This window comes from Asterias rubens, chromosome 4 (genome assembly GCF_902459465.1).
Source record: "Asterias rubens chromosome 4, eAstRub1.3, whole genome shotgun sequence".
Taxonomy (NCBI): Eukaryota; Metazoa; Echinodermata; class Asteroidea; order Forcipulatida; family Asteriidae; genus Asterias; species Asterias rubens.
In genome coordinates this window covers 375,080-399,415 of record NC_047065.1, presented here as the reverse complement: position 1 = coordinate 399,415, position 24,336 = coordinate 375,080, and the positions used below count along the sequence as shown (strand labels likewise).

The 24,336-nt window shown below is 39.4% G+C and overlaps 1 protein-coding gene across 14 annotated transcripts in view; it reads right to left on the bottom strand.

Moving 5' to 3' along the window:
• The window catches only part of LOC117289706 (FH1/FH2 domain-containing protein 3-like), a 99,851-nt gene that overhangs the window by 7,470 nt on the left and 68,045 nt on the right, over nt 1-24,336 (bottom strand). For 8 of the 14 annotated variants that reach the window (XM_033770945.1, XM_033770952.1, XM_033770951.1 and 5 more), the window contains 17 exons: nt 23,967-24,035; nt 23,185-23,235; nt 22,503-22,559; nt 21,956-22,021; nt 20,745-20,795; nt 19,181-19,228; nt 17,460-17,741; nt 15,938-17,061; nt 12,553-12,558; nt 11,636-11,794; nt 10,941-11,123; nt 10,268-10,387; nt 7,845-8,006; nt 7,168-7,283; nt 5,711-5,785; nt 5,090-5,282; nt 4,211-4,334 (listed from right to left, as the gene is read on the bottom strand). In XM_033770945.1, the coding sequence (XP_033626836.1) occupies nt 4,211-4,334; nt 5,090-5,282; nt 5,711-5,785; nt 7,168-7,283; nt 7,845-8,006; nt 10,268-10,387; nt 10,941-11,123; nt 11,636-11,794; nt 12,553-12,558; nt 15,938-17,061; nt 17,460-17,741; nt 19,181-19,228; nt 20,745-20,795; nt 21,956-22,021; nt 22,503-22,559; nt 23,185-23,235; nt 23,967-24,035 (2,886 nt within the window). The remainder of the gene's footprint in view (nt 1-4,210; nt 4,335-5,089; nt 5,283-5,710; nt 5,786-7,167; nt 7,284-7,844; nt 8,007-10,267; nt 10,388-10,940; nt 11,124-11,635; nt 11,795-12,552; nt 12,559-15,937; nt 17,062-17,459; nt 17,742-19,180; nt 19,229-20,744; nt 20,796-21,955; nt 22,022-22,502; nt 22,560-23,184; nt 23,236-23,966; nt 24,036-24,336) is intronic. The other 6 variants (XM_033770949.1, XM_033770953.1, XM_033770946.1 and 3 more) reach the window with 5 other exon arrangements.

The following is a 24,336-nucleotide window of genomic DNA, read 5'->3' as shown; positions in this document are numbered from 1 at the left end:
TTTTAGATAATTAGTATAATGCCAAGTAGTAAACCACAAGGGAAACTGACTGGGCAGATTTCAAACAAATTGGGGTTGAACAAAAAGACCTACAGATTGAATAGCCAACGCTCAACCAACGGAGCTATCTAGCTCGTTACTATTTTGGTGGTCTCCCTATTTTGTCAATATCTTTGTTTAGGGTGCTAGTCAGAAGCCATACAACCATATCAGTGATCACACCCAAATTACGATACAACCTGGGCACTTCTGGGAAGCGGCAATTACTTTGTTCATGGCTAATACAATGATTAAGTTACTGAAAGTCTTTGGCTTTACAACCAGGATAAATGAAATGAAAATGACACTCCAAAACAGCTAATTACATTTATCTTGCTCAGCACCTTGTGAAATATGTACAACTGGGTCGGATACTTATAATCTGGGTCGTCCTCCAAGTATATCAAAAATGATCCGTCTGAATCACCCAGGGGAACATCGTCATTTCTACCGACAAGGCATTTTACGGAAACACATTTCTTACTTGAACTATCCGTTTCATTCCCATAGGAACCAGTCTGTCACAAACATTTCATACCTTACATTCCTATTAAGTCAGTGGAACATTTCACAACATTTTGTCTTCTATTTGACAAAAGTGCCCTTGTTGAGCAGCGTTTGAGCAGTGAGGGACACAAATAAGAGCTTTTGAGAGTTGAATTTCAGTTATATCCGATAAAATGACTTGGTTGGCCACAAGTGGATGCCTGATTTCGAATGAGCTATTTGCGAGACAAATTTGTATAATATCTGGTACATTGACTTGCTTGGTCACTACTCTTTACTCAGACTAAATTGTATGGTTTAGGGCAAGCTTTTATAGCTCTGCTTTTGCACCAAAAGTAGCTAAGCATGGTCTGTGAATGGTTTCCAGCTTATTTCTGCTGAGAAGAAAGTTGTTGAATGATATTTTTCTGCTGAACCAGCTCTTAGAAATTGGACCCAGATCAGACAACACACTCATCAAGGGCACATGATGTTTCTTTTTTACCTGTTAACATTTGACGGTGACTGCCGAGAAAAATAAGAGCAATTGGTACAAATCTTTGGCTGTCAGACAAGCCCTTTGTATTAAATAAAACCCACACATTCAAGCAATGGTCAGCCGACCATCGCTTCTGAATGTTACAAAAATAGATTCTTCTTTAAAATAAAATAAGATAAACCCCTGGCGAAACGATTTCACTGCATACTTAGGAATAATTCAAGTTATTTTTGTAGGTACTTTGAAGAATACGTTTTTATCATGTGTGCAAATGATGTAATCTAACATTACTTTAACTTTACTTTAACATTATCAAATAAACACAATTCATCCTATTAGGTTTCCACAATAAATAAAATTTGTACAAAGTTATGCAATAATTGCAAGTTTCCACAATCAGTTGAATTATGATGTCAAACTTTCAAACTTATGAAGACCTTTCAAACTTTGATACTTTACCAGCCTAGATCCATATCCAGGCCAACTCATGTCAAGAAAAAAAAAGATGACAAAATCACAGCTATCCTCTGCCTACTAGCCTTGACCTCAATTAGCAAAATATTTGTCCCAGTCTTATTGTATTTTACCTCAAAATGAAATCTAATCTATCTTTTCACTAAATAGGCGAGGTAAATTGTGAGTTTAGATGCTGTGGCGTTGTCTTGCCAATTTTAGTTTTGGTTTTTAAGTGTCATTCTCCACCTTCTCCCGAATTGAGAGCACATTTCCAAGATGAAAAACCTCCTTGACTTTTTTCTGTATATATCATCTTCTTCTTCTTCTGTAGCATTACCGTCAGCCTTGGATGCCTAGAACCCATCCACATTATCCAATTTATAATCCTCATCTTATCCATTCCTATACAATTCACATCTAGTGTACTATTCACTCAGGGCCTTATTTCATTATCGAGGACAAAATGAGAGAATGGGACAAGAGAAATCAAACAATTCTAACAAATGTAATTGTGTCTGTGAGAGTCCGAGTTTCATTCTAGCGTTTGAAACACTGCGCTGCTCTGTAATGCTGGTCATTCAGCAAAGTCTAACTTCAATTCTGATGGCAGATAGATGTTTTGATTTGAGTAAAGAAAAACACAAATTGCATTCTTTCTCAAAGATTGAAAGACAATATTTGATTGTGACTTGCTCTAATTGGATATAATATGCTCTGATGATGAGATTTCTCCATATTTTGTTGGCGAATAAACAAGATTTGTCCTTTGAGGACTATATTAAATCAAAATATAATCAAGCGAAAAAAATTCTAATAATTATAAAGAAGAAGATAAAAGTCGAGGGTAACTTAACATAATTGCTGTACATCTTCAAATCAATTTCTGCAGACAATGTTGTAAAATATTTTTTTTTAAGAAAAAAACAAACAGACAGAGAACCATAAGCAAAACCTTTCATATTTAACTGATGCAATAAAAACTCTACCTTTACGTTAGTTTTGAATGAAGTTGGAAATTATGCATAGCTCAATCCAATTCATATAATCTATTTTTATATATAATTGTCAACAAATGAATGTACTATTGCTTGAGGGGAAATTCATAACTGCTATTAGAACGGCAGGTAGAGATGGGATTGTGCCAAGCATGCAATCTGGCACACAGTCACAGTCATGAGAAAGATGGCTGTACTCCCATCACAGACTTGTCATCTGAAAGTCTCACAGCTCTTGAACTTTTATCCTCTGCTACAGATGATTAGGGGAGTCCCAGGGCCCGTCCCAGGGCCCGTCATGTTATTCTCCCTCCAAACAAAAACAACCCTACACCTGTGTTTTTTTTTTCAAATGTCCGAGCATCGAAAAATGCATTTACACCTTCCCGCAAAGTAAAACAAGTTGGAAGTTAAGAACCCACAGTTTGGAAAAAATATCTATACTGTAACCCTTTTATGAGGCTCTTCAATTTGTCTTTAATAGAATATTCAAATATTAATGAGGCTGACCTCTGTTTTCTTCTATTTAGAGACATATTCTTGACTGTGTGCCATACTACATACTTGTGTCATCAAGGCATAAGTCCTCAAAATAATTATTTGTCATATCTGCCCCACTGTATTTCTGGTTATTTATTCATATTTTGTAATGAAATTTAAACGTTTTTCCGTGACTGAAAAATCGATGTTGAATCCAAAATACAAGCTGCACTTTGGCTCATCTACAACAAACCTTTCAACTCAAGCATCAGTGTACCTATCCATTATTACCCGTCTTTTATTCTCAATGTAAGCCCACCCACTCCCCCAGGGAGACGTTTTTACAAATACTTAGTCTGTAAATTTACTTTCACATTCAAGCCACAATGCCCAATACAAGAGTTTTTAAACTCTTAAAAGAGCTCTTTTATGAATACATGTGTGTAAACTGATCTCCCGTTCAAAACAAATTCTACTTATATTTATTTCTTTTCACAGGAGAAAAGATACAAGAATTGTTAAAACTAGTCGATGAAAACGCAACAAGGTGAAACATGAACTGAACTGAATGAGTTGTGCTAAAAATGGAAGACGGGAAAACTACTTTCATTTGAAGGCTCTCCAAAACTAGTCAACAGTAGTTTGCTTGGCTTGAAAATAATCTGGGTAGGACAATCTAGGTCTGATGCTTTGTTGATCTAAGGGCAGGGCAGTTTTCTTTATTAAAGGGCATCTCTATGAGGGAATTTTAATTTCTAATTGAAGATTTCAAAGGGCAACAAGGCAATGAATGATCAGGGGCATGGAAGCCCAAAGATTTCAAAGGGCAACAAGGCAATGAATGATCAGGGGCATGGAGGCCCAAAGATTTCAAAGGGCAACAAGGCAATGAATGATCAGGGGCATGGAGGCCCAAAGATTTCAAAGGGCAACAAGGCAATGAATGATCAGGGGCATGGAGGCCCTAGTCTTTATTACCTCTGTGATGTATCTGCCTAGCAATGTGTTACACACGCTTTATTTTACTCATAGAAAAGTTTTGTTTGTGCAACCCACAACACTTGAACTAGGTCATGTTGGTTCTGGTATAGAAAACTGCTTAACAAGTTTACTAAGTGGACAAAAACCAGGGAACCTGTGAAAACAAGCAATGTGCATTACAGAGCAGTTTGGCTGGTAACAAGACGAATCACAGAATACACTGCTTGTTGGTGATTACCAGCTAAACTTAGAGAAGGGTTTTTTGTAAACTTACCCAGAGTTGGTTTCTGTCTGGTGCGAGTTTTCAGAGTTTCACTACCGGGTGCGGTGCCAACGTGATTCTTCAAAAGAGCTTTTAGTTTAGCATCTTCTTCTTTATCTTGACTCAAGGTTAGATTCTAGAAAGAAAAGCAACGAGTCATGAAGACACAAGAATGGCAACCATCTAAATTTGTTTCTCAAAATATTTCAAAGGAAGTGCAACTTATGCAACTTATGTCTAAATCTTTGAAAATTGAATACCAGACTGATGTTACGCACAACCTTTAAACTAAACAATTACTTTTCTCTGTAACCCTCAGCGTGTATGTTTCCTTCAAGATTCTTAAGGAGTTTACGGAAAGGGACGTAGGGAATTCCCAGTTTACATACCTCTGTAATCATCTTCCCTCTTGTCATAGCCCTCTTGCGGTGGTTAGCTTTCTTCTTTTATCTATAGCCCCAACCCTTCCTAAGGAGTTTGGGGAGAGCGACGTAGGGAATTCCCAGTTTACATACCTCTGTAATCATCTTCCCTCTTGTCATAGCCCTCTTACGGTGGTTAGCTTTCTTCTTTTATCTATAGCCCCCACCCTTCCTAAGGAGTTTGGGGAGAGGGACGTAGGGAATTCCCAGTTTACATACCTCTGTAATCATCTTCCCTCTTGTCATAGCCCTCTTACGGTTGTTAGCTTTCTTCTTTTATCTATAGCCCCAACTTCCTAAGGAGTTTGGGGAGAGGGACGTAGGGAATTCCCAGTTTACGTACCTCTGTAATCATCTTCCCTCTTGTCATAGCCCTCTTACGGTGGTTAGCTTTCTTCTTTTATCTATAGCCCCAACCCTTCCTAAGGAGTTTGGGGAGAGGGACGTAGGGAATTCCCAGTTCACATACCTCTGTAATCATCTTCCCTCTTGTCATAGCCCTCTTACGGTGGTTGGCTTTCTTCTTCTCTTGTTCCAGCACGCGCTCCCGTGTCGTACGATACTCCAAGGCAAACTCACTGATTATCTTGCAGAACTCCGTTTTCTTGGTCTCGCGGGCAGACGATGCGGTCATGCCCAGGTAGAGTAGTAGTTGATTGAACCTGTCGAGTGAAGCAGACAGGGTATATATATAAAGGGTTTGAAGCGTCAACATTTGCAGTGCTGTATTTTTGTTGTAGGAACCATTTCAGTTTTGCTGAACATTCAAATAAACTAGTGCAGTGACTTATTTGATTGAAAACCAAGTTGATAATAACAGAGTAATAATAGAGTATTTACAATCTTCCTTTATACATTTCATTGTGCAAGTACAAAAAAACCTATATCACTTGACAATTTTAAGAACCCAAGAACAAAAACATATTGTTTTCTTGTCAAGTAAAAATCAAGTATTGTGGTTATGTCAACATTTTTCAAAAATTTAGTATTACTGGAATTAATGGAAAGAGGTGTATTAAAGAAATTATTAGAATAACATTTTAAATTAATAAGTTAGTAAAAAAGAGAAGAAAACAAAAACCATTCATACCTATTCATTACTCTTCTATGAACTATTTTAAGTACTATGATTCGCTGGGCACAGTCCGATAGAAAGTCTTGCAGTCTGAAAGATAAACACAAAAACCAATAGTTGAACAACAATTAACAGAGAAATCTAAATAGATTAATTTGGTTTTACCCTTAAACCGATAAAGCACTGTACACTAAATCCTTTTCCGAGTTCTGTGAACAAAATCACAGGAATTTAACTTGGGTGGGATTCAAACCCACGCCCCTCGCAATTTTAGAGCAGTGTCTCACCAACTAGACCACCGAGATTGCCCGGTAGCTAGATATAAAATGATTATCACACATTTATGTCAGAGTAAATGCTTTCAAAATTATGTCTGAACCTTTTGCTGAAAACAAGAGTTTTCATATTTAGAATCCTATCTCATTTGTTGATGCTATGGTTCAAACGTTTCTTTGCCAAGGGGACATTTGCACAGTCACCTATTATGTCAATGTAGATGGACTCTTAACTTGTTTATTCTGCTATGGAGGATAGCATGACATCATGTTGTTATAGATCTCAAGTATTATCACTTCAATAAAGTTGATGAATTTTGATATGGCGTCCTGTCGACGATGTTTGTTTTCTCTGAGCCAAACATTATCACAGCGCTGTGATCATGTTTCAGGGGCTACCGTGGTATGTATTGTGTGGGTGTCCATTATCAAAGTAATATTACTAATCATAACATTGGGGGGGAGGGGGAGTGTTCTGCATCTTAAATGCAGTCATCGTGGGGTGTTCAACTCTTTAAGTATGACATGTTTTAGTATAATCAATAACCTACGACTAGGCATAAATGACCTACAACCAGGTATCAATGCCCTATGACCAAGCATTAATGCCCATCTCACGAGGCATTAATGCCCTCCAACTTGGCATCAATGACCTACAGTGTACACATAATGACTGGCATTGAGGTAAATAGTGTTCGTCTATTCCCTCGAGGGACTTTGAGTGACCAGAAGAGAGACCTATTTCCCGAGGCCGAAGGCACTACGACCACATTGTACCTTTTTAAAAAATCTATGACTTCATGATCTTCAATCTAAATTTATCACTTGTTTAATTTTGAATTGTCTCCTTATACTTTTCAGCCCAATTCCATTGTGCTTACTCAAACATTATGTAGTACACCATCCTGTAAAAAGTGTAACTCTTGAAAATGGCAAATATAGTCGCGATGAAGAAAGAATTGTGACAACTTACAATTGCCATTTTTTGTTAAACAAAATGCATTTTGAATACAGGGTGCTTAACTAGTGATAGTCTGCCCATTTAATTGGGTTGTGCTGCATTTGGACCAGTAATGATGTCCAGCAACCAGGTGACAGAAGAAAACTGTGTTCTCTATGTAGCAGATCTCTCAATACACCCTCTGTATGTTTACCGTTACTTAAATAAAACAACCAACGTTTTTTATTTGTCTGTACCTGTTTTTTAGAGGTGAATGGCTGTCATGCTTGCTAATGACTCGTAGGTGTTCCCATGACGACGTACACTGCTCTTCCATCTTCTGTAGGTTCGTCTCCAGAACTTCAAAATCAACCTGTTATAACATTCGATATTAAAGCAATAAGGGAAGGAAGGAAGGGGTGGGCTCTTAACGTAGAGGTCGCAATCCTACAATTGAAGATGCCCCTTAGTTTACTAAATCCAAATTAAAAACTACCTTCATGGACTTCAGCCACATACTTTTTCTCGGAATAACTTATTTAAAGTTGTTTAGTTTAAAACTAAACAACTTGATATGAAGAAAGAAACAAGTTTTTATCCCCCAAAGTTTGAGCTTGAAAATGTTACTGTCAGATATTTCTCTCAGATTATGTATTCCAATTGCAGACAATTAGTCCTGCATGGACATAACCGCTCCGTTTTGTTGGCAGTATCTAAAAAATACTGCCACCTTTTGAAACAAAATGCTAGTTTACTGTATTCATCTACATTTGTATATGATTCGAACAATCGATCGGTTCCAAATACCACAGGTTTACGTTTCCTTTTTAGGATATACTGACAAAGAAAACTGTTCTAGTCTGGTTTTGGTTATCTATTTCTATTCTTACTGAAGACCTTTAAGGCCCTCTTGTTCTCTTCTGCTGTCACCTACCTTTGCACATCTAGAAATTGAAGCAAGTTCTGAGAACAGATCGCTGCTCTCTGGGAACTGTTCAATCACCATTGTGCACAGATGGTAAAGCAGAGACTGTTTGTGGACTGTGTCTTTAATGTCAGGCACTTTGGCCAGATAGTCAATGTGGAACCCTTGGATCTGTTTTGGGAAGGAAGGAGGGTGGGGAGGGAGTGGAGAGAAAGCGGTTGAGAAAGAATTAACATTATAAATAAGACTAGCACTTACAGAGAAATAATATTAAATGCAACTTTGCCAAGGGGTAAAATTTGCATAAAGGACAAAATTTAATATAATAAAAGTAATAATTTGGGAGGCTAAAAAATTATCCTTACTCACAGCTGAGGAGCTGAATTGGGAAGGATGCAGCAGAAGGATGAGGTCGAGCCACAGGCATGCTACATCGCTTTGGCAGCCAGCCACCTCAATCCATGTAGGATCACGGACAGAGATTGATGAGGTCGAGCCACAGGCATGCTACATCGCTTTGGCAGCCAGCCACCTCAATCCATGTAGGATCACGGACAGAGATTGATGAGGTCGAGCCACAGGCATGCTACTTCGCTTTGGCAGCCAGCCACCTCAATCCATGTAGGATCACGGACAGAGATTGATGAGGTCGAGCCACAGGCATGCTACATCGCTTTGGCAGCCAGCCACCTTAATCCATGTAGGATCACGGACAGAGATTGATGAGGTCGAGCCACAGACATGCTACATCGCTTTGACAGCCAGCCACCTCAATCCATGTAGGATCACGGACAGAGATTGATGAGGTCGAGCCACAGGCATGCTACATCGCTTTGGCAGCCAGCCACCTCAATCCATGTAGGATCACGGACAGAGATTGATGAGGTCGAGCCACAGGCATGCTACATCGCTTTGGCAGCCAGCCACCTCAATCCATGTAGGATCACGGACAGAGATTGATGAGGTCGAGCCACAGGCATGCTACATCGCTTTGGCAGCCAGCCACCTCAATCCATGTAGGATCACGGACAGAGATTGATGAGGTCGAGCCACAGGCATGCTACATCGCTTTGGCAGCCAGCCACCTCAATCCATGTAGGATCACGGACAGAGATTGATGAGGTCGAGCCACAGGCATGCTACATCGCTTTGGCAGCCAGCCACCTCAATCCATGTAGGATCACGGACACAGATTGATGAGGTCGAGCCACAGGCATGCTACATCGCTTTGGCAGCCAGCCACCTCAATCCATGTAGGATCACGGACAGAGATTGATGAGGTCGAGCCACAGGCATGCTACATCGCTTTGGCAGCCAGCCACCTCAATCCATGTAGGATCACGGACAGAGATTGATGAGGTCGAGCCGCAGGCATGCTACATCGCTTTGGCAGCCAGCCACCTCAATCCATTTAGGATCACGGACAGAGATTGATGAGGTCGAGCCACAGGCATGCTACATCGCTTTGGCAGCCAGCCACCTCAATCCATGTAGGATCACGGACAGAGATTGATGAGGTCGAGCCACAGGCATGCTACATCGCTTTGGCAGCCAGCCACCTCAATCCATGTAGGATCACGGACAGAGATTGATGAGGTCGAGCCACAGGCATGCTACATCGCTTTGGCAGCCAGCCACCTCAATCCATGTAGGATCACGGACAGAGATTGATGAGGTTGAGCCACAGGCATGCTACATCGCTTTGGCAGCCAGCCACCTCAATCCATGTAGGATCACGGACACAGATTGATGAGGTCGAGCCACAGGCATGCTACATCGCTTTGGCAGCCAGCCACCTCAATCCATGTAGGATCACGGACAGAGATTGAAAAAGGAATAATTTGTCTGCTCAGAGAATGACCCTCATAGCAAAGGAGAGAACCAACGTACAGACTCTGCTTACATATGACCCAAGCCAGGAATCGAACCAGGGCCAGTGGTGACAGGCTAGAGCTGTACACACTAGCCACCCATGGGTAATGAGGTTCATCTGAACCCAAAAATGGAGAGGGGAGTCCCCAAGATGTTGTGGATGATCATTCTGGAGCCATGGAGAGTGGAGAAAAAAAGGCCTTCATGCCCGTTGGTTATGGACGGATAACTGACAATGGCTGAATTAACAGCCATGGTTAGATTCTTCCATTTTGTTTGCATAGCTGCTGCTAGCCATTGACCATAGACTTAGCCATAGTCACTCACTTGAAGCTTTCCATAGGTATTATGACATTTAGTAAAACATTTGGTATTACAAACAGTAAAACTTACCTTTTCAGAATTAACTGTAATCTTCACAAATGTATGTTTCCAAATCAAGCATTCAGATAGTATCCATTTCTTACAATAATCATATGTCATTAATCCCTTGTATACGATAATAATTTCTTAAACCCAAACAGCCTTAATCTGAATAAGATTGAGATAATGCGACTCACCTGAGCACCATTCAAGAAATTTCCAACGGCCAGAAGCATTGATAAGATGTGGCGGAATGTTTCATTCGTCTTCAAATCCTCTATACCTTTCTTCAGTTCAGCCAGGGGCTCTGCTACTTCCTGTAGTACAAATCATGCAAGGGAGTCAAAGTTTATGAACATCAGAGAGTCAGGGAACAATAACTGAGTGAGAGAGTATGGTCAACTATAATTAAACGCCACGTAATCACATTGAATATTTGAAGTGATCTACGTGATCCCCTTACATTGCCATTTCCCATAACAGAGTGTGACCCCTGGCTATACAGCATTATATGGTTGCATTACTTTTGACTGGTGCCCCCTCCCCCCGTAGCAGACCACCAACATAAGGCTAAAATTCATTTCATTTCATGTATTCTGATTGTGAAAAGAAGGACTCTCAGAAAACCAAACTTAATCACTGTACTAGCCAAGAACCCAATAATAATAACTCTTATAAAGTGCATTTTACAATAACCACAATGAAGAGAAGACAATGAAGGAAGTTTCAGTTCTAGATGTGGGAGGAAAACCCCCAATATCCTCTATATTGGCCTCTTGTCTAGTACAGTGATTAAGTTCACTTTTCTTAGAGTCATTGCTTTTCCAATAAGAATAAATGAAATCCCTTCTGCAAGATCAAAGTGGTTACCTCTTCCATAGACTCGTAGTCCATCTTGAAGAGCCAAAGACTGAGTCTAGCTTTCAAGACGGTGATGTTAGAGAGCATGTACAGGAACTGTTCTGCCGAGCCTAGTGGGATGTCTGGATTCAGAATCATGGACTCCTTGATAAGATTAGATTCCTCTTCACTTGGGACCATCGTCAGGAGTTTCTGTAAACAAGAAATAGATTGGTCAGGACTGCAATTTGGGATTAAAGTTCCAATTTACATTTTACTCTAATCAGGACTGCAATTTGGGTTTAAAGTTCCAATTTACATTTTACTCCAATCAGGACTGCAATTTGGGATTAAAGTTCCAATTTACATTTTACTCCAATCAGGACTGCAATTTGGGTTTAAAGTTCCAATTTACATTTTACTCCAATCAGGACTGCAATTTGGGTTTAAAGTTCCAATTTACATTTTACTCCAATCAGGACTGCAATTTGGGTTTAAAGTTCCAATTTACATTTTACTCCAATCAGGACTGCAATTTGGGTTTAAAGTTCCAATTTATATTAACATTTTACTCAAAAAGGTGGTCTTTACCAGAGACACCTACATGTAGATCCCAAGAGTTCAAGTCATAGAGGTATAAGCTTTTTTCAATGTGTTCCTCGATAATAAATATGCAGGAAAACTTGACATAATATTTCTTCCTTGTTTTATTTGACAATGTTTACCTCAATGCCTTCTTTGTTGACTGCTGTTCCATCCATCTTCATAATGGCTTGCTTGATAGTACTTGGATGGGGTAAGGCAGTCAGAGCGATGTTTATGTGGTTGGAGCGTTTAGGGTCCAGCACAGAGATCACATGCTTCTTGCCAGCTTCAAGAATTTTCTGCGGGAAGATTTGTCATTTGCAATCCGAGACAGAGAGAATTAACAGTAAGTATTAAAAAATTATCATTGGAAGATAATTTTTAATTCTTATTTTAATTTAAAAAAAAATAAAGGCACAGGGAGCAAATAGTCAATAAATAGTCATTAAATAGCCATGTAATTCACTCACACTCAATAAACTGTTATCAGCAAGCACATAATTTATAAATCTACTTGATGTGTGCCACATTTCCTCATTAATGTTCTTGTACCATTTCTGTCATTATTCTCCAATGCACCTATATATACATTTGTCTTGAAGTTTTCAAATTCGCTTTCGCCAGAATTTTGTTCAGATGTTTTGTTTTCAATATACTGTTAAATTTAACTTCATTTATTTCCTAAACAGACCTTCTAGATTCTATAAAGCTTGCACTAGAGTTTAATTTTGTTGTACTGATGGTCTTCTAGAATGCACGTACACTTAGGCCCTTTTTGAAACAATGGCTTCTACATAGACTCCGGCTAAGGACCCGGCTTACACTCCATCATTTTTTTTTTAGTGTGCACTTTTGGTATTGGCTTCAAATATACAAATATGCTGGGGCTAAGCCAAAACTGTGGTTTTTGAAAAAGGCCCTAATCCATTTTTCTTAATCAGACATTTTGGAAGTTATTTCATAACATTTACTTAAGTGTCACCATATCTCATCGGTTTAAAATCTTTAGATTTTGTTTGTTTTTTGCTCATGTTTGACAGAGTGGTGCTGTACTAACCTGGTCCTGTGTTGTTTGTCATCAAGATGCAAGGATGAGGAGGTAGAGGCGTGGGGGAGGAAAATGCAGGAACAAGGAGGAGGAGGAGGAGGAAAGAGGAGCAATAAGGAGGAGGAGTAGGGATATAAAAAAGCAGATAATTCAGTGGTTAGATCACATAGCAATCAAGCATCATGCTTTTCATCATTCCCTGCTGGACAAAGCAAAATAAAGTCAATCAACATTCAATTAAATATTGTACGCTTCGTTGGTTTTCAATCCTACGATTAAAATGACAAAGATCTACTTGGATGCTATGTTAAACAAATAATGAATGTTTTTCATTCATTTCAATGGTGAGAACTGTTTTTATTTGTTAAAAGATGAACTGTTCCATTCAACTCGTCACGGCCTCCTTGAAAAGACATTTCATCTTTCAACTTATGAAAGTATTTGCACAATTGCATTCATAAACATTCATTATCTGTATACTAGTTCCACACAATTTGAACTATTGCATTTTGGGGCGGTTCTCCACAAAATAAAAAAACAAACATGCGTTTTGGTTTGAAAATAATTTTCAGTTCCATACATGGGAGGTAGTGCCAACACAAACACAAGCACAACAAATAACAAACAAAGACATAGCAGGAATGCTGTGTTATTTTAGCCTTTCTTTCACACATAAATCATTAAACATAAATTAAGTAGAAGTCAACAGTAGGTTAGCTACTTTACAACCAAATCACAAAGGTTTAAAAATTATTCAGATCAAGATGCCTTCAGGTCAATACATTAAAGAGATGCAAGGCTGCAAGACACTCTTCACTTCTGAAAAAAGAATCTTTGGATTTCTAAACCACAAGAATTCAAACCCTTGGAGGGTGTACAACACCCCCCCCCCCAAAAAAAAAAAATAATAATTTAGTAGAAATGATTCAGTTTGTGTTTGAGGTTTTTACAAGGCTCAAAGGTCCTACGTACAGAAAACGGAACTGTCATTATAGCACCTTTAAACAAAACGCTCAACTCCACAGCAGCACAGCAGTATTCTCCTAATATTCCTATTCTCAACTTCCCCTTGTGACCTCATACAAGGCTCAAAGGTCCTACGTACAGAAAACGGAACTGTCATTATAGCACCTTTAAACAAGACGCTCAACTCCACAGCAGCACAGCAGTATTCTCCTAATATTCCTATTCTCAACTTCCCCTTGTGACCTCATACAAGGCTCAAAGGTCCTACGTACAGAAAACGGAACTGTCATTATAGCACCTTTAAACAAAACGTTCAACTCCACAGCAGCACAGCAGTATTCTCCTAATATTCCTATTCTCAACTTCCCCTTGTGACCTCATACAAGGCTCAAAGGTCATACGTACAGAAAACGGAACTGTCATTATAGCACCTTTAAACAAAACGCTCAACTCCACAGCAGCACAGCAGTATTCTCCTAATATTCCTATTCTCAACTTCCCCTTGTGACCTCATACAAGGCTCAAAGGTCCTACGTACAGAAAACGGAACTGTCATTATAGCACCTTTAAACAAAACGCTCAACTCCACAGCAGCACAGCAGTATTCTCCTAATATTCCTATTCTCAACTTCCCCTTGTGACCTCATACAAGGCTCAAAGGTCCTACGTACAGAAAACGGAACTGTCATTATAGCACCTTTAAACAAAACGCTCAACTCCACAGCAGCACAGCAGTATTCTCCTAATATTCCTATTCTCAACTTCCCCTTGTGACCTCATACAAGGCTCAAAGGTCCTACGTACAGAAAACGGAACTGTCATTATAGCACCTTTAAACAAAACGCTCAACTCCACAGCAGCACAGCAGTATTCTCCTAATATTCCTATTCTCAACTTCCCCTTGTGACCTCATACAAGGCTCAAAGGTCCTACGTACAGAAAACGGAACTGTCATTATAGCACCTTTAAACAAAACGCTCAACTCCACAGCAGCACAGCAGTATTCTCCTAATATTCCTATTCTCAACTTCCCCTTGTGACCTCATACAAGGCTCAAAGGTCCTACGTACAGAAAACGGAACTGTCATTATAGCACCTTTAAACAAAACGCTCAACTCCACAGCAGCACAGCAGTATTCTCCTAATATTCCTATTCTCAACTTCCCCTTGTGACAGCATACAAGGCTCAAAGGTCCTACGTACAGAAAACGGAACTGTCATTATAGCACCTTTAAACAAGACGCTCAACTCCACAGCAGCACAGCAGTATTCTCCTAATATTCCTATTCTCAACTTCCCCTTGTGACCTCATACAAGGCTCAAAGGTCCTACGTACAGAAAACGGAACTGTCATTATAGCACCTTTAAACAAAACGCTCAACTCCACAGCAGCACAGCAGTATTCTCCTAATATTCCTATTCTCAACTTCCCCTTGTGACCGCATACAAGGCTCAAAGGTCCTACGTACAGAAAACGGAACTGTCATTATAGCACCTTTAAACAAAACGCTCAACTCCACAGCAGCACAGCAGTATTCTCCTAATATTCCTATTCTCAACTTCCCCTTGTGACCTCATACAAGGCTCAAAGGTCCTACGTACAGAAAACGGAACTGTCATTATAGCACCTTTAAACAAAACGCTCAACTCCACAGCAGCACAGCAGTATTCTCCTAATATTCCTATTCTCAACTTCCCCTTGTGACCTCATACAAGGCTCAAAGGTCCTACGTACAGAAAACGGAACTGTCATTATAGCACCTTTAAACAAAACGCTCAACTCCACAGCAGCACAGCAGTATTCTCCTAATATTCCTATTCTCAACTTCCCCTTGTGACCGCATACAAGGCTCAAAGGTCCTACGTACAGAAAACGGAACTGTCATTATAGCACCTTTAAACAAAACGCTCAACTCCACAGCAGCACAGCAGTATTCTCCTAATATTCCTATTCTCAACTTCCCCTTGTGACCTCATACAAGGCTCAAAGGTCCTACGTACAGAAAACGGAACTGTCATTATAGCACCTTTAAACAAAACGCTCAACTCCACAGCAGCACAGCAGTATTCTCCTAATATTCCTATTCTCAACTTCCCCTTGTGACCTCATACAAGGCTCAAAGGTCCTACGTACAGAAAACGGAACTGTCATTATAGCACCTTTAAACAAAACGCTCAACTCCACAGCAGCACAGCAGTATTCTCCTAATATTCCTATTCTCAACTTCCCCTTGTGACCTCATACAAGGCTCAAAGGTCCTACGTACAGAAAACGGAACTGTCATTATAGCACCTTTAAACAAAACGCTCAACTCCACAGCAGCACAGCAGTATTCTCCTAATATTCCTATTCTCAACTTCCCCTTGTGACCGCATACAAGGCTCAAAGGTCTCTTGTGCCAATATGATCAAGTTTCCCTTCGCTTACCTTCTGCAGTATTTCTTTGGCCTTGGATTCAAAGAGGTGTTCTAGTTTCCTCTTGTCGATTGTCACATCTCCAAGCACTCCCCATATCGTCTCCTTTGGGTCCTTCTTGCCGTACATGGCTAACCTGTCTAACCGTGTCTCCTTCCAGAATAGCCGAACCGTCTTCTTCTTCTTAGGTGGGTACGTGTTGTACCCATCATTGATTGAGGTACCCGATAGAGGAGGAGGGGGCGGAGGAAGGGTGCCATAATGCCCAGGAGGCATCATGGGTGGGGCAGGTGGAGGCGGGGGCATTCCTCCACCCATTGGCAGAGGAGGTGGAGCAGGTACAACACCTTCTATCTCAGTCAAGGATTTGATCAAGAAGACATTCTGATCATCTTGGTTGGTTAAGTCTGTAAAGTCCCAGTTATGGACACGAAGCTCTCGGTTGTTCTGACGGAGAATCTCTTCCCATTGTGCATCTTCCCGTTCCTCTGCAGTCTCAGGTTTATTCACAGGTACCGCTGGCTGCTTCATTGGGATGTTGACGGACTTCAATCCGTGTTTGGCAAGGCCGATAGCACCAGATTTATCACCCGTTGGCCCTGCAAACTTCTCCTTCTCTCCAGACATTGGACCTGGAGATTGCAACTTCTCCTGAACTGCTTGAACCTTCCCAGGTGTGACTTCAATTTCCTTGGGTGTCTTCGGTGACTCTTTATCTCCATCTTCATCCTTAACAGGGCCGTTTCTTAACTGATCAATCCTGTCTGAGATAGTCTCATTGCTCTGGAGACTCGTAGACACCTTCCGCGTCGGACTGCTCACTGTTGCCTCATCCTGGCTGGTGCGATTAGAGTACATCATGGCAAGCTGGTAGCGTTTGTTATTGGAGAGTCCAGCACTCATCGGAGGCTCATTACCTTTGACCTTATCCTCTTCAGGCTTGGTCGTTGTATCAACAGTCAGCTTCACTGCTTCCTTCTTTTCCTTGGAGAGTTTATCGGAAATGTCTTTGGCTGGCTCGGTCTTTTTGGATGATGGTTCCACATGGTTGGTTTCACTTGAGGGCTTAGGGGTTTTCGCAAATACTTCGTCCCTCTCTGGACTTGCAGTTCTTGAAATCTGAGGTGATATTGCTTCTGCATTAAATCAAAACAACATTGAGAAATCAAAATTTCCATCCAACAACTTCTCAATCAAACAAAGCCACAACTGAAATCATTTAAAATTTGAGCCCTGTCACAACAGACACATTGTACAGGTCGACATTGCTGAGGTCAAATAATGTACGCTTGCATGCAAGTGCAGTGTACAACTCTAAGTCATTTATAGGTCTTCCTTTGACCTCAATGAGGGCGCTGTTTGAGCTTGTTGCGTGATTTCATCAAACAATCTCAAAGAACATGTAACTGTACTTTAACAATCGAGACGTTTAAAATCAAAATAATTTTTATTATAGCAAGAAAAAAGACTTGCAGTTATGTGTGCAGGTAACTATGCCTGATGTTATGAAAAGCTACTAAAACATTAAATTTACCTGAGGAGTCTCCATTACTCATCCCTACGACCTTTGACATCGAGGCTGGTGATGATGAACTTTGACCCTGTTTGTCCTTCTCATCTTGCTCTTCACTGGTAGATGGAGTTGGTTCCCGGATGATGGGTACCGGTCTCTTGATGATATCTTTCCTCTCATCTTTAGCCTTCTCTGCCAGCTCTTTTTCCCGCTGCTCTTTCTCTAGCCGCTCTTTCTCCAGCTGCTCTCGCTCCCTCTGCTCCTGTCTTAGCTTCCTCCTAGCTGCAATGCCACCTGATAGATCTGCAAAGGGAGTATGCTCAGAGTTTAAATGTATGGAAAACAAGTGTAACTGTGAACACTCTATGATGTGGCCATGTTTGGCTCAAATGAAAAATATCTGTTGTCCTAATATGCAGCCTAGTTTACATATGACTGAAATTGTGGCAGTATTTTTTTTCAAAAAGAGAGATTTGGTGAAAATACAATTAATCTCTCAGCTCTTTCAATCAACTCAACATCTCACAGCTCTTTTCAAAATAGCTCTGCAAACTACAAAAATTTATCCTACTCTACCAAAGCATAATGTCTCCTGCTTGTCAGAATGTACATACATGTATACATGTATGATATTGGTTTTTCTTTTCTTTTGTAGAACCACGAGGGCCTTTTATAAAAGGTGGACTGTTCTTTGTGACAGGTCAAATATTTGTCATATGCAAAACAGAAAGCGAAATCAAAGAACATGCTTGTTTAAATTCTTCAAAGTTTCACACACATTACCATACATGTTACTCCAGAGAAGAGAAATCAAAGCGATTGTTAATGTTGATCAATATCATTAAAAGTGGTTAAGGGGAAAGAAACGAATGAATTTAGAAAACTGTTAGGAGAAGACAAAACTTTAATCAGGCTTCATCAATCACGTATTCCTGAGAAAAAAAGGGTTAATCACATAGATTAATGCAAGATGCTTAATTTTCATTTATTTGGACAATTGACATTGATGTTTAACCAGCACTGTATACTCAGTGCTTGTCAAGTCCTGTCGGATTTAAATCAACAGGGTACTTGGGAGGGATTCGAACCCACCCCCAATGCTTCCTAGAGAACTTGCCTTAACTGCTTGATCACCAAGTTGGCCCAGTGAGGACAGACCTAATTGAATGCTGTATTCTGCCACCGTGCAGAATCGAGGGGTAAGCAGTTAAGATATTTGCTCTAGAAGGCTGGAGTTCGAACCCCACCCAAGTAAGTCTTTTCTGCAGGACCCGGAAAGCTCTATGCTAAGCACACTTCAGTGTCAGAATAAAACTAAACATAATATTCTTAAGTCATTTTCTTGTGCTGTGTTCATTCAGGTTTTGTGTCGTTCTTGAATTATGTTAAATTTTGTATAATCTGATTACAAGAAAAATGTTTGATTAATATTCATGCTTTTCCTTCATCAACCAGTCAAAATAGAGACTTTCCTGGAGTCTTAACATCGGCATCAATGACAACAAGCAGACGATGCTATCACCCTCTTTTGGAATTTTTAAGCAAACTTTTGACCTTTTCCAGATTCTACCTTATAAGTTTGTGTGAGCTATGCATCAAACTCCTAAGCACATCGCTATTAGAACAGCAAAATAAGAACAAATCAAATCATAACTAAATCCAATGTGTTGATCAATCCATGCTGGCAGACACCCCCACTCCATCCATGCTGGCCAACACCCCACTCAATGCAGGTTACTCACAATCTGGTGCCATGAGTTCCTGAATATCCTCTGGTTCCGCTTCTTTGCCTGATCAGGATAAAAAGTTATCATGAATGGTTTCATTCCCCTAACCCTAACCTTATAGACCCCCTCCATGATATTACACACACCTTTTTAAACGCAAAGAACAGCTATTGTCCAATCATATGCCTCCTTGACCACAGTGAGGGTGCTTTTTGAGCGTGTGACGTCACATGCAAAGGGTCTATGCTAAAGGAGCACTTGTAGCTGCCCTTTAACAAGAAACGTTTTAGTTGTAGTTACACTTATTAGTTCAAACTCTTTTGTTGCAGAGCATTTTCAACGAGACAGATAAAACATGCACAGCCTAAAGTCTAGCATAACAAACAAACAACAACAAAACACAACAAAAAGACACACAAAAAAACACATCAACAGACCTGCTACAGAGCAAGGAAATAGGGAGCAAAACGTTTAAGCTTACAGGAACAATTATAAGGCTTTGCTATATGCCAATTACCAAAAGTATATCCTAGCTTCAAGTCAAACAGCCTTTTTTCTCTGTACCTACGGTATTATTTGGAGGTGAATGGCTTCAGTGCTTACTGATATCAAAAGTATACATTTACAGGAAGCTTTGCTTGAGTGTACAAGTATGCATATTTATTGACGTCATTCAGCATTCTAGGCTTTGAAGGCAGTGCAGAAATTTGGTGCTAAACTTGTAGTTTATGGTAGCCACGTAATTAGCCCCAGATTATTCATACACCATTAAACTTGCATAACAAATTGGTTCATGCTTAGCAGGCACATTGACTTAAAACTATTGTGCTCTTCTGGGATTCTAACCTTTACTCGGCAATGGTAAAAGTAGCCTGCATCACAGAAGCATAACACACTCATCAAACCTAGCCTGCATCACAGAAGCATAACACACTCATCAAACCTAGCCTGCATCACAGAAGCATAACACACTCATCAAACCTAGCCTGCATCACAGAAGCATAACACACTCATCAAACCTAGCCTGCATCACAGAAGCATAACACACTCATCAAACCTAGCCTGCATCACAGAAGCATAACACACTCATCAAACCTAGCCTGCATCACAGAAGCATAACACACTCATCAAACCTAGCCTGCATCACAGAAGCATAACACACTCATCAAACCTAGCCTAGTTCAACTTAACACACTCATCAAACCTAGCTTAGTTCAACTTAACACACTCATCAAACCTAGCCTAGTTCAACTTAACACACTCATCAAACCTAGCCTAGTTCAACTTAACACACTCATCAAACCTAGCCTAGTTCAACTTAACACACTCATCAAACCTAGCCTAGTTCAACTTAACACACTCATCAAACCTAGCCTAGTTCAACTTTTTAATAAGGTACAGCTCTTTAAATTTATCCACAAACTTCCTAGTCAATGACAGATACAAACTGCAACCACAACACTGAACTAACAGTCTAAAGCTTGCTTTGTAGAATTTCAACAGCCGCCAATTTTTCAGCAACAAATTATTTGCTCTTTTTTGAAACAGCGCAGAGTTGATCTAAGAATGCACAAGTTACCTTCATAATGTTTTCTGTTTATTCTCTGTCTGGGTAGTACCGCTGTAAATGCTATATCAGATTGCATGCAGGATGGTAATGGGGAGTGAGTACCAAGTACAAAAGTACTAAATATTTATAAAAGTACTATTTATAAAAGTACTTAATATGTTTTTAAAACTAAAATAATCTTTGTTTTGAATCGTGTTAAGTTTTATGTACTTTACTTTTTGCTTCCTTATGTTTTTAAAAAAGATTTACTAAAGGAAGTCTGATTTACAATCAAAACAAGGAATGGTCGAAACATGAGGTCATCAAACTTGGTTTGCATTTAAAACCGTAGTTACTTTTGGTTGGTAAGCCCATAAGACCTTATGAATAATTAGTGAGTAACTTAATGTTTTTATGGTGAAAATACTAGCCTAAGTTTATACCAAAATACAACAATTAGATGGAAAATTGAGTGTAAATAGTTGAGTATTGAGAAAATTAAAGGGAATTGTATCTAAACTCATACAAATTAATTAGATTGTTACAGAAATATTAATCAGTAAAATGAACAGTGTTCATTTATAAAAGCTTCAATTTGTTGTTATTGATGGTTTAAAATGGTCTTAAAGATCACAATAGAATATCTTGACACCTTCACCAATGGATCCCGGAATAGTTTGGGGGAAAACTGGTCAGGAAAAAGACTTCTTAAAAAGATCAAACACACTCCAGCAAAAGGTGACCAGAAACATTGTTTTCCTGTTCTTGAAAATAATAGAACAAGAGAAAGAAGAGAAAGAAGAAATAAAGAAGAAAGTGTTTACACTTCACTCTGTACGTTTCAAGTAACATGTTATTTTACACCATTTTAATGAGAGGTTTAGAGAATAGCAATATTTTATTCTTTGTTCATAAGGACTCCATCATTTTGAAAATAAAAAATGAATTTGACCGTAGAGCACACCGATTAACACAAAAACAATGAATTTGTGTTCACATAAATTTCAGAAGGATAAGAATGTGACTGTACAATTTCAGACTAGACTTCCTTTTGTTTGAGTGCGTTATCTTCCTTTTGTTTGAGTGCGTTATCTTCCTTTTGTTTGAGTGCGTTATCTTCCTTTTTGGTAGTATCAATAGAGTGGTTTCCTTATAAAGTAAAGAGGACAAGATTTGATTACAAGGGTTTGGGATTAACTGGATTAATGAATCTTAATCCCAAGATGCCGACAGTCACTTACTCTCCGTGGGGGTTTTATCACCCTTGGACTGACGACGGCGTCTCCGAGAAGAGCTAGAACTGACATCTGGATAAAGAGTCATCATTATTAAGACAAGATAAATTATGAATAAACATTTTAAAATTGGATACTGTACATCAAAGCCTACAAAACCACTCCATGTTATATCAATCAAAAAAATTGATTTGTTAATTGATTGATTGATTGATTGATTTAAAACCATATTGAATGAGGCTAACCCATCAAGCACAGCTGGTGGTTTGTGGTCGTCAAAAAATAAAAATACATCAATAACAAATACTACAACAAACAGAATCCACTATTAGCAACTTTAAAAGCTTACCATCAGTTCTCAAAAGAAAAATAAATCCTTATGCAGAGGACATAAATTTTGCACATACTGACATCTTTAATTATACATAAATTAGTGTGACTTACCAGGTAATTCCTTTGTTTTCAGTAATGCTCAGAACTCCGAACACAATAGAAATTACATGTTCTGATAAATGACACTCTATTAAAAGTTCAAAACTTTGTGTCGACATACCTCCATTTTCAACTGGTGATGACACCTCAGCAGGTCTACTTGTTATGTTTGTTGAAACTGTAAGAAAAATCATAAAAATAGTGTGAACATCAACAACTCTTTCTCTTGTCTCAAAATGTATCCATCATTGATGCTGTGTCAGATTTGATGCCCTCAGTAGCGACTGAATCACGTTAGGGGCCTATTGCAGACAACTGATACAACCAAAGCACCAACAAGGTATTGAACATTTTAAGGCCATGTGCCTCTTGCCTCTTGCTTACATCCCGAGTAGCCTCACAAGCAAAAGTGTACTTTGAAATGATTGAGATGATTTGACATGTTTGACAGCTAATGTGGCCATTCACAATGGACATTATGCATTGTTGTATCGCTCCTCTGATAACAAAAATGGAGAGCAATCTTTTACTTAGCTCACAGTTAACAGTTTTTTTCTGAAATAAAAACTGTGCAAAGGGTCACCCCTTAAGCATGATACATCTGGGTAAAGGCTTGATGAAATCGGTGCCCATTTTGATAAAACCATACTGAATAGTAACTTTAAAGAACAAGAATGATATGCTACCCTTGAACAAAAAGCAAGAATATTTAATTAAGTACAAGGGCTGGTGTAGACTTTTGTTGATAATTTGACTGATGTTTCAGGGCGAACAAACTGTAAATGCAAGAATGTTAACTTTACCTGTTTCCTCAGGAACATCTTCTCTTGTCCTCCTTCGTCGATGAGAAACATCTGTTATATATGAAATATTGAATAAGCAGTTTCAGAGTTAATGCTATCAAAGCATGATACGCAAACATACTTACTGTCAACCAAGAATCAAGATGTGTACATATAGGATTTGAACAAGGAGAGTGCTGAGCTCAATTGTAATCCCTGGAATGCATGACATCTGTCATCTACGGATAACAGAGCCAAGGATAGCAAACAATTTCAGGAAATGCTAAGCTTGAAAAAGTGTCTACACCTCGAGACATTAGTAAAACATCTAATAACTGCAAAGTACAAAGCTTTTGAAACCTCAGAAAACACTTTTTCCGTGTAAAAAAGTGTTAGGTTAAAACAGTGCGAAGTCAAACTACAACAGCGCACTTTATGTTAAAATTTGAACTATTTAATACTAGACTAATCCATCAAGTATACTGCCCAGTTTCAGAGCAATGCCCTAAAGAAAATGTCCTAGCTACGCCCATGCTTACTAACCCTCTTGCAATTCCACTATTTCGATTGTTTTTAGGCGCAGAGTTCTGCCACAAGTAGTACTATAAAATTGGGCAAAGTTAAGCGATAATACATGAGCAAATCAAGTGCTGCCCGTATCAATTGACTGCACGCACTCACTTCTTTGAGTGCATAATCAAGCCTACGATTGGTTGATATGTGGCGAGGGCAGGGCTTGATGGATTAGCCACATGAATCTTACAATACAACAGCTTTTTGAGCGTCTACGCTTCTTGACTTACACTCTGTAGTGGTTAAAGGCGGGGTAATATCAGCTGGTTTGAAGTTCCGTGGTAACGTGGCAGTTTGCTCTGCAGGCAAATTCAATAATACCATACATTGAGTTAAGCATAAACAGCCGTGCAGAAATAAAGAGGAAGGCTAATGGGGACTTTTTGGATGCTTGGTGGCAGCAGACTTACCAGTTAAATCCATTGTGCTCGGTAATGTGCGCATGCTCAGAATGACGTCAACAATGTCAATTTATCTTGTAAGTCTGCTGCCACCTAGAGATCCAAAATCTCCCATTGAAAGCCCCTCCCTATCACTATGCAAGCAAGTTTCTCATACAAGGTTTTCTCACATCTAAATTTCAATTTCAAAAGCAGCTTT